The sequence below is a fragment of the Dinoponera quadriceps genome, unplaced genomic scaffold (genome assembly GCF_001313825.1).
Source record: "Dinoponera quadriceps isolate SergipeBrazil2010 unplaced genomic scaffold, ASM131382v1 scaffold628, whole genome shotgun sequence".
Taxonomy (NCBI): Eukaryota; Metazoa; Arthropoda; class Insecta; order Hymenoptera; family Formicidae; genus Dinoponera; species Dinoponera quadriceps.
This window is the reverse complement of record NW_014554836.1, coordinates 1,407,094-1,423,272: the sequence shown is the minus strand read 5'-3', so window position 1 is coordinate 1,423,272 and position 16,179 is coordinate 1,407,094. Positions and strand designations below refer to the sequence as shown.

Genomic DNA, 16,179 nt, shown 5'->3' with positions numbered 1-16,179 from the left:
CCNCCCCCCATCCCTCTTCCCTTGCTCTGACCTCTGGCGATCATCACACTGATCATCTCGTCCCTCGTCCTTTATCCTCACCCGTCCACCACTTCCCGAGACTGCTTGGATACATTCACATACGTACACACATACACATTCACCTTCCCCTCCGCCACACACAAAACACACGACACACATGTAGAGAGAGACCGATTATTTCGTTGTTCGTTTACTTTCTTTTTTTTTTTACTTTCTTTTTTATGTAGAGAGACAACCTTCGAAGATGAACAAAAGGAATGGATTTTGCGTTATTTAGTTATATATTTTTTGTTTTTCTTTCTTCTTAGTTTTGCTTTTTATTTACTTCGGAGGATGATTATAGAGATGTGACACGCAATCACACACATGTACACGTATAGAGGGGAAAGAATAAGTGAAAAGAAGGAAAACAGGGATGAAGAAGTAAACGAGGAGAGAGACAGACATACAGAGGCTATGTGTGTCTCTCTTAAGCCGCGTTCTCCCCTTTGTTCGTTTGATTTTTTATTATCCTTTTTCTTTTGTTCGTTGCTCGCGAGCAAAGANTTTTCCCCTCTTGGTTCCCCCTTCCCCCCCCCCCCCCTCTCATTTCCCGAATATACCCCGGCCTCCTCCTTCCTTCACTCCCTACTTGAGACCCCTCGAATTTTGTAAATTGTGATATAAATAAATAACAAATGTGTATAGGTACGAATATCCAAGACGCGAGGACCGTATGAAAATTCAATGAATATTTTATTTCTCACGGGAAACTCCTCTTCTCCCATTTGCCCTCTCTTTTTTACGGAGTCTGTGAATATTGTGTATTATAATAATTACTAATTATATTAAATTTAAAATACGTTTACGTTCTAACGCTGCTGCCTTAACCGATAAGTTTCGCTCCTCTTATCCCTTTCCATTTCTCCATCTCTTGCCTAGCCGCCCCTCCTCCTCTCTCTCTCTCTTTCTCTTTTTCTGTCTTGCTCTTTTCACTCATTCGACTTCACATCTTTCCGTATATCCAATTGTAAAATATAAACATTTTTTCATGGNGAGAAAAATTTGTGTATATATATATATATATATATATATATATATATATATAAACAAGAGAGATAGGAAGAGAAAGAGAGAGAGAGAAGTACACCTATACACACAGCCACACATACACCATACACACACATATATATATATCGACTTCCCCCCTCTGATATATCCTCATTTTAAAAATAATTTGCAGCTACCGTTTTTTTTCCATGGTGATTAGAGAGAGAGAGAGAGGCCATTGTACATTGTATAAATGAAAATGAACGCGTTCTTCGGTGAAACAAAAGTATTGGGAAATCATGCACGACGCATGTGTATCTATAATATTTTCGCGCCATTACCCTCTCTCCCTTCTCTTTCCCCCTTTTATATTTATATATATATATATTATACATATATTATACATATATAAATATGAATATGAACTCGACCCATATACACCTACATCTTACACATACGGAGCATTTCAATTTGTAATATATACTGACGGTTGGAAATGAAAGGGAGTAGGGTGATCATTCGCGGCTGATTTTCAGCGGAAGCACGCGGAACCGGCGCGTACAGACAAATGATCCTCCATTGGGGGGGAGTCTTGCTTTTTCTCGGCTTGAAATTCACTATCGCTTGTATCGAGCGATATTTCTTACGATTACGCGCTCGACGTGTAGCGCACGTATATTATTTTGTAAATTGTCAGCCGTGTGTAATTGCCACACGCGCGATTTCGCGCGGACAACCTACAGATTCCGGCGGCACGTGCTTCTTCACAAAATGAGAGAGAGAGAGAGAAAGAGAAAGAGAAAGAAAGAAGGACAACCTCGTTCGTCCGGCGCTTTTCGATTCCGACCGCTTTCTTAGTTTGCGTATCTCTCGCGATCGACGGAGAAAACGTATTGAGATTACGATCGAGTTGTGCGCCTTAAAAAGTAAAGCTCGTGTATAATGTATGATATATATATTCCGTTATATTATATATAAAGTATAGTTGTTAAATATGTAGAAAAAAGAAAAAGGAAGAATCATAAAATAGACGAGGACACGATGTGGGGGGACTCGCCGGCAACTCGATTAAAAACCAAAACGGCCGTCGCGCGAATTTGTACAAAGGGGGAGGAAAGAAAATAAAAGTGTGGAACGCGGAAGAACCGCCGGCAGGCGGGGAGACAGCGGCAGAGAGAGCAGGGTGGGGAGGCAGGAGGAAGAGGGAAGAAGAGAACGTAGCAGCTTTCTTTGTAAGATATTGTAAATAACGATTTATTAACGAAATTGACAAATTCTTAGGTACACTTTCTCTCTCTCTTTCTATTGATTAGATATGATGATGCGACGATCGCTTTCATTTAAAGGGGAGGAACGGAGGGACGGACGGACGAACGAGAGCGGACGCGATCGAACGATTACGATATAACTCGACTACCCCCCCAACCTGAACTCGGGGAGATCTCGGGGCACGTTTACTCGTGAGCCTCGTTGCGCGTAAGCTTCCGGCCGAGCCTGAAAATTGCCGGGGACGCTGCGCTCTCTCGCACAAAATGCGTACAGAGAGAAGAATACACGCAGACACACCCGATGAGCGACACGACAACCTTGTCGTCGAAGAGACATCGCGAGACGTCGAGAAACACGTCTCTCTCCGTCTACAGACCAAACATTCCAACCGCCAATTCACCCCAAGTCGACAGAAAACCCACACGATACACACACACACACACACACAGAGACCCGTGTACCGACACACGTGTAACCCTTAAACGTACCGTTAAACCGCGATAAATCTCGGTAAAACGCGAGAGACGCGAGACATTGTTTATAATGTTCAAAGAATGACGCGAGAGAGGAAGAGAGAGAGAGAGAGAGAAAGAGAGTGCATAGTTCCTTCATCCGTGTGTAATAAATCGCGCGCGCGCGTAATAATCATCTGTAAATTAATCTGTCGAGAAAACCGCGCCTCTCATCTGTAATAGATAATCCATCATATCGCGACCAACCACCTCCACCGAACCACCCCCACCACTCACCACCACCACCACCACCGTCTCACAAACCACAACCACCACCTGTCGTCGAATTGTCGAGAAAGCAGACAAACGTTCATGTAAAAATTATGCGAGGAGAAAACTGTTAACGAGAAACAGGAAGCAAACGTCGAACGCAAAATCTCTCATGTCTTATCAGCTAACGTAAGATTATCGATTTTCTCTATCATATATAGTTTTATTATTACTCTCTACGATTATTATTATATTATAATAATTATTATTATATTGTATTATTATTAGCGCTCTACATTTATCATATTCGTCGAATATATTATTGTTTGATTAACGCCGTCGCCCAGCTCCCTACCCCTCCGCCCACTCCCCAGGATCCCCCTCCCCCCGCCACGAGTCCCACTATTTGATTATTCGTTTTTGCTATTCACACACTAATCGCTAAATAAGCCATATGTAAATGTATATATATGCATATATACCCGCAAGTATATACATATATACACATAATGCATATGCATATATATATATACATATACACATATACATATACGCATGTAAGGCAAGAAGCACACGTATGTAACGCGTTTATAAATACGGTATATAGCATATTCCAAGTGCGTTTTTTCATTAATCTTTCCAGTCGTCACACGTTTCTCTCCCCCCACGCCCTGTAATGATGAAGATATATAAACGATGATGATAACGATGATTAATAACGACGATTATTAACGTGGACGATGAAAGAAAGAAAGATATAAAAGATTATAAAATTCTCCAGTCTCTCGAATTTGGTAATGAACGTTTAGCGGTAGGATCGCAAATTACCTTAGCGCTGTCGTCTGATGTATATCTACTTAAGGCTACCCCTCGTCCCCCCAGAAGGCAGAAAAGAAATGAAATGAAACTTCTTATCGATTTTTATTGATTATAAATAGTGTAAATTTTTTATATAGCGCGCGAAGAGAAAAAAAAATAATAATATGCGACACCGCCGACGACGATGACGCGGCGACTATACTACCCGCGAGCGAAATGCGTTTATTATGTGTAAAGAGAAACAAAGATAGGGAAAAAGAAAAAAACAAAACCAAACACGAGGATAAAGGGAATAAGAGAGAAAAAAAAGAAAACCCAGAAACCCACGAAACAAAGACGGAAAGAAACGGAACAGTGAACGATGAGATCATAACACATACGTACACACGTACATTGTTCAGTACACAGCTCTCGAATCTTTATTCGCTTTATTGTATATCTTTCGTCTTATTCACTTACGTAGAGACACACATACACACGCACACACGTACTCGCTTCCCGAGGACCGGATTACAAATCACGTCGAGCGCGAGCGAGCGAGAAAAAGAGAGAGAAAGAGAGACGCCTGGAGGAAGACCGGATATTTTCGAAGTTAATCGCTTTTAACACCGACGAGTCAAAGTTGTCATCGAACATCGTGATTTGTTGTAAGCCTCCTGTCGTCTCGACGTGATCACCGTCGCTCGTGAAAGAGGAGCGAAGACGAGAATAGAGAGAAAGAAAGAGAAAGAACGAAGGGTTGAACGAACAGATTTTGCGGGGATGTCTTCGCTACTCTCTCGCGGCGGTATGCGGCAATTCGGCGTGATAGAAAGAGTGTAAAGGGATAATATATGGCGGAAATACGGTTAAATCTGGAGGAGAGAGAGAGAGAGAGAGAGAGAGAGAGAGAGAGAGAGAGAGAGAGAGAGAGAGATTTTTTCCATCGACGATGGTATCTCTGTACGCGGAATTCGGTGCTAAAAGCGTGAAAAGCGCGCGGAAGAGAGAGAGAAAGAGAGAGAAGATGGAGAAGGCAGTTTTGCGAATGTTGCGTTTCACCTCGGGCGTTGTTTCAGAAGCGCGAACGGTCGTCGCTTCAAGCGAGTCTATCGTAGCGCGATCCGAGTAGGGATCGCATAATAAGATAGCCCGTCGTAACTCTTAACGAAATCGAGATACCAAATTAGAATGGCGAATTCGAGTCGATCGTTGATATAAATTAACACGCTTCAGAATCTCGCGCGCGAATTCCAACGATAGCTTTAGAACTTAAATGAGCCTGCTCAGGGGCTGTGTAATTAATTAATTATCTAATTAATTCGTAATTAGGAATCTAGGGAGCAGATTTCCGTCTGATCTCTCGTAGGGGGCACCGAATCCGACTCGTACAGGGATGTCACACGTCGAGAGAGAGAGAGAGAGAGAGAGAGAGAGAGAGAGAGTGCACAGCATCGCCGTGACAAAATTGTATTGCGTAAAACCGCTTTCCGTTTTCCTCCCCTATCTCTACCCCCCCCNCCCCCCCCCCCGACCTCTCGAACACATTTGTACTTTTCGGACGCAATCGTCCCTTTCTCTTTTCACCACTCTTTTCCCTCCTCTTCCTTACCTCCACCCCGGTCCCACACTTCATCTTCTTCAGATCTCCATCCATCCTCCTCTTTCTGCCGCTTTCCTCTCTATTCTTCGAGAATCGATGCGAAAACGACTGTAAGGCCACTCTTCTCCTCACCGGGACATAAAACATTTAAGGAAAACCAATTAAGCAGCCCTATAAATATTGATTATACATATATATATAAATATATGTATACATATATATATCTGTATATGTATATCTAAGCCTTATCGGTATGATATATATATATATATGTAATAAGTACTATTTAAATATTGTAACAATTGTATATGATTTTAATATACTACACGCTAATTGTATTATATAATATAAAGGATCTGCGACATCCCACTTGTAGACATATACAGACGAAAACATATACAAGTATCATAACAGGCGTACACCCACAGCATACACACGCGCGTGTGTACCCCCTATACACATACAGACACACACACACACACATGTACACGGCTATAGACGCGGACTCCCACACAAATACACAAGAATACGTTGCACACAGTACACGCATATGTGCGTCACAAACACACACACACACACACACACACACACATATACACACGCGGTACCACATGCGCATACTTTCGCGACGGCGATTGTGCAAATCTCCGAGAGACAGTCGGAGGGTCGATTCTTTGGAAGCAGGTCGCGATCACGCGTTGATATCCGATTGCCCTCTCATGTTGTTCGCCTCACATCCACCGGATTCAACTGCCACGGCGCTGGTTTATGAACAGTAGTTGTTGTTTGCTCGTGCTCGAGAGGCATCCGCCTTTTCTCCGCCGGCCTCAAAGGGAAAAAAGAGCCGTCGCTGCGAGTTCAGATCTAGCGAAAGCAATTACCCCCGTTTTTTTGTTCTTCCGATTGTTATTCCGTTGCGTTTATCTTCGTTATTTTGAGATTTCATTCACGCGTTTCTTTCCTCTTCTTCGTTCGACATTTGATCTCTTTTCTCTTTCAATCGCGTTTCAGACACGTTCAACATGCCTCGGAGTTCGGTTCATGATTTTCTTGGTTTTGCGCGATTTTTGCCCCGGACGGACCGCTGAAATTAATTCCGATGTGAACACGCGACAAGACTTTTTTTTTTCTTTACCGTCGAGGCCGGCGATGTGTAAAATCGCATAGAGGGGTAAGCAAGAGAACATCAGCGGGAATGGTGCGCCCTGATATTAAGACTGATGTACAGTAGCGCGCTATTCTCATCATATTTCATGATCATCATCCTTCTCCTCCGCCACCTGCTATTCCTCCTCCTCCTTCGCCGCCGCCTCTGCCTTTCTCCTTCGACATATGCTTACACACACACATACACACACACACACACTTCACATGCCCCCACCTACTTACACACACACACACACAAAATACACACCGAGCAACACACAACAATACGGAATCGCAGGGCTAATTAAGTATATATATATTTCGTATATATATATATATATAGATACTAATGCATATATATATTGAATATATATATATATGTATATCGTATATATTTGTCTGATATATGTCATATATGTATGCGTACACTTGTTTGTACATCACCGGCTCCTATAGCGCACTCTCGAGCGGGACGTTACGCGCGAGAAAAGATGTACCTCTCGAAATTCGACATGACAAATTCGAGACAACGCGAGATTTACGATCAAGCGATCGCCACGGGAAAGTCGAAAATTCTTCGAAACGCGAAATTCCGTCTCTCCCTAGAAAAAAAATGAGAGAGAGAGAGAGAAAGAAAGGGAGAGAGAGAGAGAGAGAGAGAGAGAGAGAGAGGGACGCACACGACCTCGCCGAAATACTCGCGCGAAGTGCGCGCGTGACCGATGTATACGGGCCGGTGGTAACCGTCTGAGACACACGATAGATGCAGAGGGAAATAAAAAAGAGAAAAAAAGCAAGCAGCCGCAGAGAAATGTATTCCATATTAGCAGATAATTTAGATAAGTGGGAAGACGGACAGGTATATACGGATTTGAGGAGAAAAAAAAAGGGAGGAAAGGGAGAATCATGAAAAAGCGGGGAGGTCAAAAGGCAAATCGCATAACTTGTATATTAGTGTATAGAAAAAAAAAAGAAAAAAAACACGTAGAGACGATGAAATAGCTACGAAGAAGACGAAGAAGATTTAAAAAAATAATAATAATGAATACGGATCATTTTCGACAATGTTTTTTACAAACCGACGGAACAGCGCAAGTAGATAAAAAAAAACGAGAACAAAGGAAAAAAAAGAAACCGCGTCATTGTACCATTTTAAGCGAAAAAAAAGAGGAAAGGAGAGAAAAAGCGATGTGAACGAGAGAGAGAGAGAGAGAGAGAGAGAAAGAGAGAGAGAGCATTTTTATTGTCTCGCGAAAAGATGTGTTGCATTTGCGCGGACTTGAAAAATCTTTCTTATTCTGCCAATTTAACAAAAGATGCATACTGGTGTGTGAGATCGAGATTATCGCGTACACGCACTTCGTGTCGTTTTGGGGGAAAAAAGAAAGGAAGATTTGATTTTCCGCTCGATCGCGTTTTTTTTTTTTTAAGTTCAATAAATCTAACGACGCACATCGTCCGAACGACATTATAAAAACACACACACACACACACACATATACATGAAAGAAAATTAGTCATAGAGTAATAATAAAATTTTCGTACATAAGCGAGAATATTATAATCTTCTTAGAAAATTTTCAATCTTGATTTGATTTCGTGTAATATTTGCACCAATACGAATTCAACCACCAAATAATCGGCGAATATTAATAAAATCGTCACATGGGTGATTTTTTTACGGTCGGTTCTGTCACTTTGCGAACGTGGGAGCAGTGAACCGCCGCGATTTGTAGCTTCTGTTTCCGAGTTCGGGATTATCGATTTAGATCTGTCGATTCGGAGTTCGGATTTATCTTCTAACTTTTTTACTTTCTAACTTTCACATCGTGCATTTCGCGTTTATCAGTTCGATCGTGCTCTTACCGGAGATACGTGATCGCCTTTCACACGTTTAAAATCGGCCGATGGACGCGCCGCTGATTCGATGCGACTCGATTCTCCCGTACTCTTTTTCTCACTCATCCTTTCCAGGTCGGGACGGGAGAAACCGGTGACGGGGAAACGCGACAATAGAACTACATGTTATACATAAACAAGTTCAAACAAACACAAACATAAACGGATAAAAGAAACACACTCATACGACACATCGAAGATGACTAGAAATAACACAAGTGCATCAAGTTTTTGTTATTATTATTATTATTATTATTATTATTATCATCAACTTAGAATCGTCTCGGAAGCGGCCAGTCGCGCATCGAAACGATCAGTAAGGTACATAAAGTTACAGGTAATCAATTAAGAGAATCTTTATGCATATTCACTTCGGTTACACCGCTATAGCTGCAGATAAATATACGTTCGCTCGCCACAATCTATTATAATATTCGCAGATGCGGTGAACGAAATGACCGATTGATCAGTTAATTAATTAAATAAATAATTAATCGATCGATCGATCGTTCACGAGATCGCTTGGCACGTCGCGCTTGGGTTCCCTCTCTTCGCTTACCTTCCTCGTTTCTCTTCTCTCTTTCTTCCTCTTCTTTCGCGTTCTCGTACAACTTTTCGTTGCCTTCTTTCCACGCGCGCGACGGTGCACGGTGCACCGCCTTGCTGCCTACTTTTAGGATCCCATTATTGCACGACACGTCGTCCTTCTTGATTCTCGCGTCACACACGATAAACTTGTCTCCCTGAATTTTTCATACAAATTGCACGTAAGGCGATCTACACTCGTCGTAATCGGGAGGCCGAGAGAGAACGTGGTCCCGATGCGGTGATAAGTGAAATACGTACGTGATGAAATAAATACGCGAATAAACGGGCAAGATTTAATAAACACGGCACAGACGACGCGTGTGACGAGAGAAAATCCCGTACGAAAAAAAAGAAAAGAAGAAAAAAAAACTCTCCTCCCGTCGCTCTCGTTGACTCTCTCGATTGTACATTCGGCGGTACATACAAGCAGAAGTGTAAATTTCCGAGTAAATAAGAGCGAGACGCGCGGGTGACCAATCGAGATCACCGATCGATCACGCACCATCAATCACCTCGGGAAATACGGCGCGCGGCGAGTGACCGCCGCGAATCTCCTGTCCGTGCGAATCCCACCTCCTAGCGGTTGACTGTACGATGCAGAGAGCCGTGCTGGTAGTTTGTGTTGAGTCTAAAAATGAACAAGAATAGCATTTCACTCTTCATAAGTAGGCATATCCACACACATACACACAATACAGAGAGTACGACACGACACATGGAGATATACGTATACACATACACAGACCACACGTCCACACATACACACAGAGGAGAGAAACGAAAAGGTAACAGCCCCAGTACAGCGACACATGCACTAATACATACACACGTATACGCAACACACACATTTAACGAGACAAAAAAAGTAAAAAGTGGATAATGGATTAACGGTATTCTAAATGTAACATGTATATGATGGCTGTACAAATGTAACATTTTTTTCCATTATGTATGATGATAATAAAGATAATGAGGACAAAAAACCGGGAGATTTGATGCGACAGGGGGAAAAAATCGTGAGGAATGAAACTAGGAGGCAAGGGGAGAAGAGAAAGAGAATTATAAAGAAAGATACTACGAAAGTGCGCGCGACGATCGGCACGACGGGGGAAATCGCGACGATGACGACGACGCGACTCGATCCCGTCGATGATCCGTCGGCGCACGATTGTGCGAGTGATTTAATCAGTAAACTACTATTACTTTTAATTACTATGAAATAACATTTCTGTAATAACATTATGATATAAAACCATACATTGAATGGCAACTCTATCTTGATCTCTCTGTCTGTCTGCACGATTCTGTCTTGCGTTCCTGTACCTTGCACGATCAAGTTACACGATGGTCCTGAAAGATACACGCTTGAGAATCACCCAAAGGTGATTCGGAACACACAATTATTCCAGGTCGGGAGGGAAGAGACAGAAATGAGAGACGAAGGAACCGTGTTAGGCCGGTGCGAAGGGCTCGTTGCATTCGTTGATAAGACTGAACAATATATTACTTCTTCAGTACACAGTAAACAATTTCCTTTTTAATTTAGCACGTTTCATACGTCGAAAAGCGGCCCAAATTTTTGTGTGTATTTAACACAAGGTGAACAGGTTGGTAAGTAACGTAATGTCAGAAATTACCACAAAATTAATATTGGTAATATTAATATTACATATTATTAAACTATTATTTCCCTTTCTATTTTCGGTACAAAATTAATAGATTAATGGACACTGAAATGTAAAATGTTAGGATAACAAACATAGTGTGTTAACACTCCAGATATGTTAAAAATTTAACATAACAGAAATGTTAACGATTCGTTCGATTTTAGCAAATTACAAAGTAAGATAGAAAATACAAATTGTTCTTTACTGTGTGCCAAAATCCCCCACGAATCGAAATTCCACGACGGGAAAGACGAATCCGACGACGAGCCCTCGGCAGCGAGCTAACAACACCGTACTTTGTCAAGAACAATAATATATTGTCGTAATTGTCGCGAACGCAGATGCGGCGGCTCGACGTGACGCTCGACTCGCTCTCTTGGGAGCCCCCTGGATTCTCACATGAGATCTCTCTTTATTTTTTTTTTTTTCGAGTACACAGCAAACGTCGTTCGACAACAGACTTAACAGTGATGAGGAATGGCCAGTCGCAACGAACGCTCTAACGCACAGGCGGTGCTCCCGGCAAATGAAATGTCCCGCTGCAGGATGAGAGGATTCTCCCGAATCTTACACCGTTCGAGGAACGGGGAAAGAAACGCATCTACGAAGGGGGGAGGGGGACAACAATGCGTGAGCAACGATTACGTGTCGTATTTATTAATCAATTGCATGCACAACAGCGTGTTAACGGCGCGAAATCATAGCGACGGCTGATATCTCGTGACGTTTTTCTTCTCCTCTCCCTTTTATTCCCAGCGCAGCCATCCAGTCATTTCAATCACCTTTTCTTGACGAGTCGTCATTATAATATTCACTATCATCCAAAAAATGAGTCACCTAGACAACACAATGTCTGAGAGATTTAAGACCGTCTTTCAAGACGTTTTACGCCTCGATTTTAGACATTGCGTTGTCTGAGTATGCACTCTACTTTTTTTTCCTGAGCTGCCGTTAAATTTGTAAAATTTGGGCGTTATATAGAGGTGGGGATGGTATGGCCTATCTTAATATCTCTGTGGCGAATATTATGTGGCGAATTAAAATATATACATATATATTTATCATATACAATATATATACATATATATTTTTATATATACATGTATATATTATAAGGTAAGTATTATTTTTTGCTTAAATGATCTTGGTTACTTTCAGAATTTGACAAAAAGTGTCACTTTCGGTCATAATTTTTATGTCTGAAAGATCACTTTTCACCCTCTGAAACCCACTTTCCACCAAGAAGCAATCACTATTTCACTTTTTGTCTCGATAACTGGATGGCAGCGCTATATTTCTCAAAACATATCTACATCTCGACTTCCATATTTTTTTTTTCCTTTCGAAACGCAACCGCGATCTCGGGTATAAAACATGCGAATTTCATACCGGTGTTCGCACTCGCGCGCACTTTTCATCTCTTTCTCTTCCCGGGGAAAAGAAGATTACGCATAATCGTATAAAATTATATATAATCACTTTTTCCCAGGTAGTTCCTCGTTAATACTTCCGCTCGGTGATGCTACGCTTGCTGACGTATGCTCTTCTATGTGAGTGTCTCTTATTTTTATTAAACTCGCCATACCAAACAGTTAAATACATTTCGTATAAAAACTATTGTAATATCTTACGTGTAACGTAATGCAACATTTGTTGGCTCTCGTTTCGCCGTTTCACTTGTTCCTGTCGGCGCACGTTGTCGACGTGTCGTCGGTGCGGATCTGATCGCGGTGAGTGCACACTTGGAATTCACGTTGACGATCGAGATACCGGGAGGAATCGACGACTCATATGTGTTTGTGTGTGTGTGTGTGTGTGTGTGTGTGATCGCAGGGAAAGTGACGTTTCACAGCTTCGATTCTGCAATTTCTCGCGCGAATTCGCCGTTGGCTCGTATCGATTCTCCTCCTTTACGCAGACCACTGAGGAGAAACGCATCGAGGAGAAACGAACATCTCTCGCAAGTGCCTGCACAATACCGAGCCCAAAGTAAAACGTCATTTCCAGCTGGCTCCGTCCGTTTTAGCCACAGGATAAAATTTCTCATTTAATTACATATAATTGCATATGGGAAATTTTGTCTCAAGAAGGGACATTAGTCTCGTTCTGAACGAGAAGCGCAGCTAAAACTGGCAGATCCATGTGTATCTTGCCTACCTTTTCCTCTGTCTTTCTCTTTCGTTTCCAAGTACATGACTATTTTGTATATAAACGTTTAAATCTCACATAAGAATCTCCATCGTTGGTTATTACGTTATTTCTACTTACGATGCGATACACGAAACATTTTTTCACATTGTCGGTATGTGTGTATTTTGTGTCTGACAAGGGAACACCGCGAACTCTTCGATTTGGATCGAAAAGTGGCACAATTGGATACATGAATAATGGTATGCCTGTTCGCCCTTCAAAAGTATGATTTTCGATTTCAAAGCCGAAAGGGTGTTTCTACTTCTTCGCGTATAACTCTTAAACTACAGGAGATGGAGACAAATATTTTGAATGAAAGTTTAATGGTAAGTTAAGGGGCTACAATGTGACGTGAAGAAAAATGTAAATAAAAGCCTTTTCCTTCGTCAAAATTGTTAGGACAAATTTTCAAAAATATCTCTACGCCACTCTGTAGCCCTTAACTTACTATTAACATTTCGTTGTAAACATTTTTCTGTGTCTCTTATAATTTAAAAGTTACACACCGAAGAGTGGAAGCGCTTCGGCTTTGAAATCGGATATCATACCCACAAAAATTGTTCCAAATCGAGAAGTTCGGCATCGCAGTGTTACTTTGTGAATATGTGTATGTGTGTTTATGTATTTATATTTTATGTACATGCACGCATATCCGCGAGTCCTATTTAAAAACGTGGCTCCGGTTGCCGGTGTGCCCGTTCGACCGTTTGATTCCTCAACAAAATTGCTACCTATGCGACGTCGCGTTCTTCCTCGTTTCACGACGACCTCGATGATCGGCAATACGACTGCGAATAACTAGAAACGCGACCCGGAAGCCGTCGCGCGTCTCGTCGCGTCGCTTGCCTTCTTCTTCACTCGTCTCCGCGAATCTAACGAATCTATTCTCTGACTAGCGTATTAAAAATGCTCCCCTTCTTCCTCGCTTCTTCCCTCTCTTCTTTTAATTTAAGGCCCTTAGTCACTGTCCTCCGTGTTTCGCGGGGCGCAGGTCAACGGTCGCCGACTGTCCTCGTCCGATCCGTATATCACTTCCTCCTCCGAGTCGTTGAACATCGAGAATGCGGGATTATCCTTCGTTATGGACGAGTCTGAAACGCAAACGTGTTCAGGTTAGAACGACGGGCCGAGCAAAAGGAGCTCCTTTTCCTCCAACGACGAAAGCTCTGAGGAACGTCGAGAAGTATCTACTAAGAAAGCTAAAACAACGCTTTTAATCCTTCAAATATCATTAGAGAAATCATTAATAGAGGTACTCACGTTGCCCGTAGACCTGCTGGAGCGCCGGCGCGTAAACGTACGCCATGGTGTACAGGTAGAAATTGAGAAGACCGTAAAGGGCCATGAACTGTGCGGATGTGCGGTAATAAGTGGAGAGGCGAGAGGCGAAGCTGTCCTCCAATACACCGGCTCCGAATTGCCGAGCGGTGACTAAACTGCAGACGCCGGCGACCACCGCGGCGAGCAACGTCAGGAACCGCAAACGAAGATCTGCAGGAGAATCAAGCGAACCGTGACTCGTTAATTTCGAATCTTGTGAAAATACTTGAGACATTTCATCGGAAATTCGTCGAGCCGGAAGTGTTCGCAAGAAATATCACGGGATATTCGGAATTTTGCAATTTTCTGTCCGAGTCTTTTCCGAAAATTCGTTTCAATTCGTTAATAAAAAGCTCGGAAACGCTCTGAGAAAGTCTTGAAGATTTTTCGTGAAAATTATGAAAAGTTCCGAGATATTTTTTTCACCGCTCACCGAAGTATGGCATAGACCGTAGTTCGCTGTACGCCCTTAATATGAGAAGCAGTAAGTAAGCGATGTAGAAGCCGCCCATCGTGAAGAAGAATACCTTGAAGCCCTGGAAAAACGAACGCATAAGGTACGGGATATGCCGGGATATTTAATGCCCTTTTATGCAGTTTACTCACGTAGTAATTAGACGTATCGAGAACGTAATTGTAAGTGGGATCCTCCAGTTCGGTGCAACGAAGCCACGTGGCGAGCGTCAACGCCGCGCCCCACAGCATGCCCACAACCAAGAGCTTAGGCAGGTAAAACGTGATGAGTCGTCTCTCATTCTAAACGGACAAGGAAACACAATAGAATTAATAATAATAACATTAAATATTTTACATGTAATTTTCGTATATACAGGGTGAGACAATAGCCATTACCGTCTCGAATATCTTCGGCAAATAAATACAAATAATATATAAATAAACATTTTATCAATATTAAAATGTTATTTTATTGTTTATCGATGTCAGTATTTTATAAGATTTTATTAATACAAAAAAATAAATATCTTATTAACGATCACGTGAAAAGAAGTAGGAAGTTTACATTTTCGGAGGGTAAAGTGACAGACATTAATATCCATGCAATTTCTGTTAATTTATTGTAATCTTTCGGAAATATTCAAGTAGTAATTATTGCTTCACCCTGTCTATTGCGATCTTATGTTGATCTAGTTTATTTAGAATGCGTCTTATAATACATGATATTTATATATAATATAAAGTATAATATAATAATATAATATTGTAATATAGTAATATAATATAATAATATAAAATAATATAATAATACCTGTCTAAGGCCGTGATAGACGCAGAGCCAGAACATGAGGATGGCGCACAAGAAGGTGGTCTGCAGAATCGCGTCCAGCATTCCGGGCACCCAGGAGTTCACCAAGAAAGTCATAGGGAACAGCGGATCTATCAGGTGAGACATTTGCGAACACAATTAGACGTCTAATAGAGTCGAGCAATAATCGGCAAGAGTGGGCCACGACGGTTCACGAGAACTCACTGTTGTAGAGGATCAGCAATGGAAGAAGTATGGAGATCCACTTTTGCTCGATCGACCAATCGTGCAGCGGATACTTCCTGAGCGAGTGACCGAACCAGCACTGAAAGCAATAGCGTTTAGAAAGTATTTTGTACAGCGGGGTTTGTCGTTGCTATATGTGTGTTTCTTTTTAACGCATGTTTTATTTTTTTGTCACGTCACACCGAGGACGAATTACCATCACTCCGAACGTGGTGAGCAGGAAGATCAGCCGGAACCAGATCTCGATCTGCGTGAACGCCGGATTGTAGTTCTTGAACTGTGAACCGAGAAAAGCGAGAGGGCAACGTGAAGGTGGCGAGAGATCGGAGCGAAATTGCGAGTGTGTGTGTGCGTGCGCGCGCGCGCGCGACATTGCCTGCTTTACGCTCAATGAGAAAGGGTGCGGGGGGAGGGAGG

The 16,179-nt window shown here is 42.1% G+C and overlaps 1 protein-coding gene across 2 annotated transcripts in view; it reads right to left on the bottom strand.

Moving 5' to 3' along the window:
- Positions 1-11,842: 11,842 nt before the first annotated feature.
- LOC106742284 (transmembrane protein 181) overlaps positions 11,843-16,179 on the bottom strand; it is a 7,564-nt gene continuing 3,227 nt past the window's right edge. Inside the window, exons 7-13 of one of the 2 annotated variants that reach the window (XM_014615085.1) lie at positions 15,959-16,039; positions 15,742-15,841; positions 15,520-15,647; positions 14,859-15,008; positions 14,686-14,788; positions 14,193-14,423; positions 11,843-14,023 (exon numbers count right to left, since the gene is read on the bottom strand). In XM_014615085.1, the coding sequence (XP_014470571.1) occupies positions 13,890-14,023; positions 14,193-14,423; positions 14,686-14,788; positions 14,859-15,008; positions 15,520-15,647; positions 15,742-15,841; positions 15,959-16,039 (927 nt within the window). In that variant the 3' untranslated portion in view covers positions 11,843-13,889. The remainder of the gene's footprint in view (positions 14,024-14,192; positions 14,424-14,685; positions 14,789-14,858; positions 15,009-15,519; positions 15,648-15,741; positions 15,842-15,958; positions 16,040-16,179) is intronic. The other variant, XM_014615086.1, reaches the window with a different exon arrangement.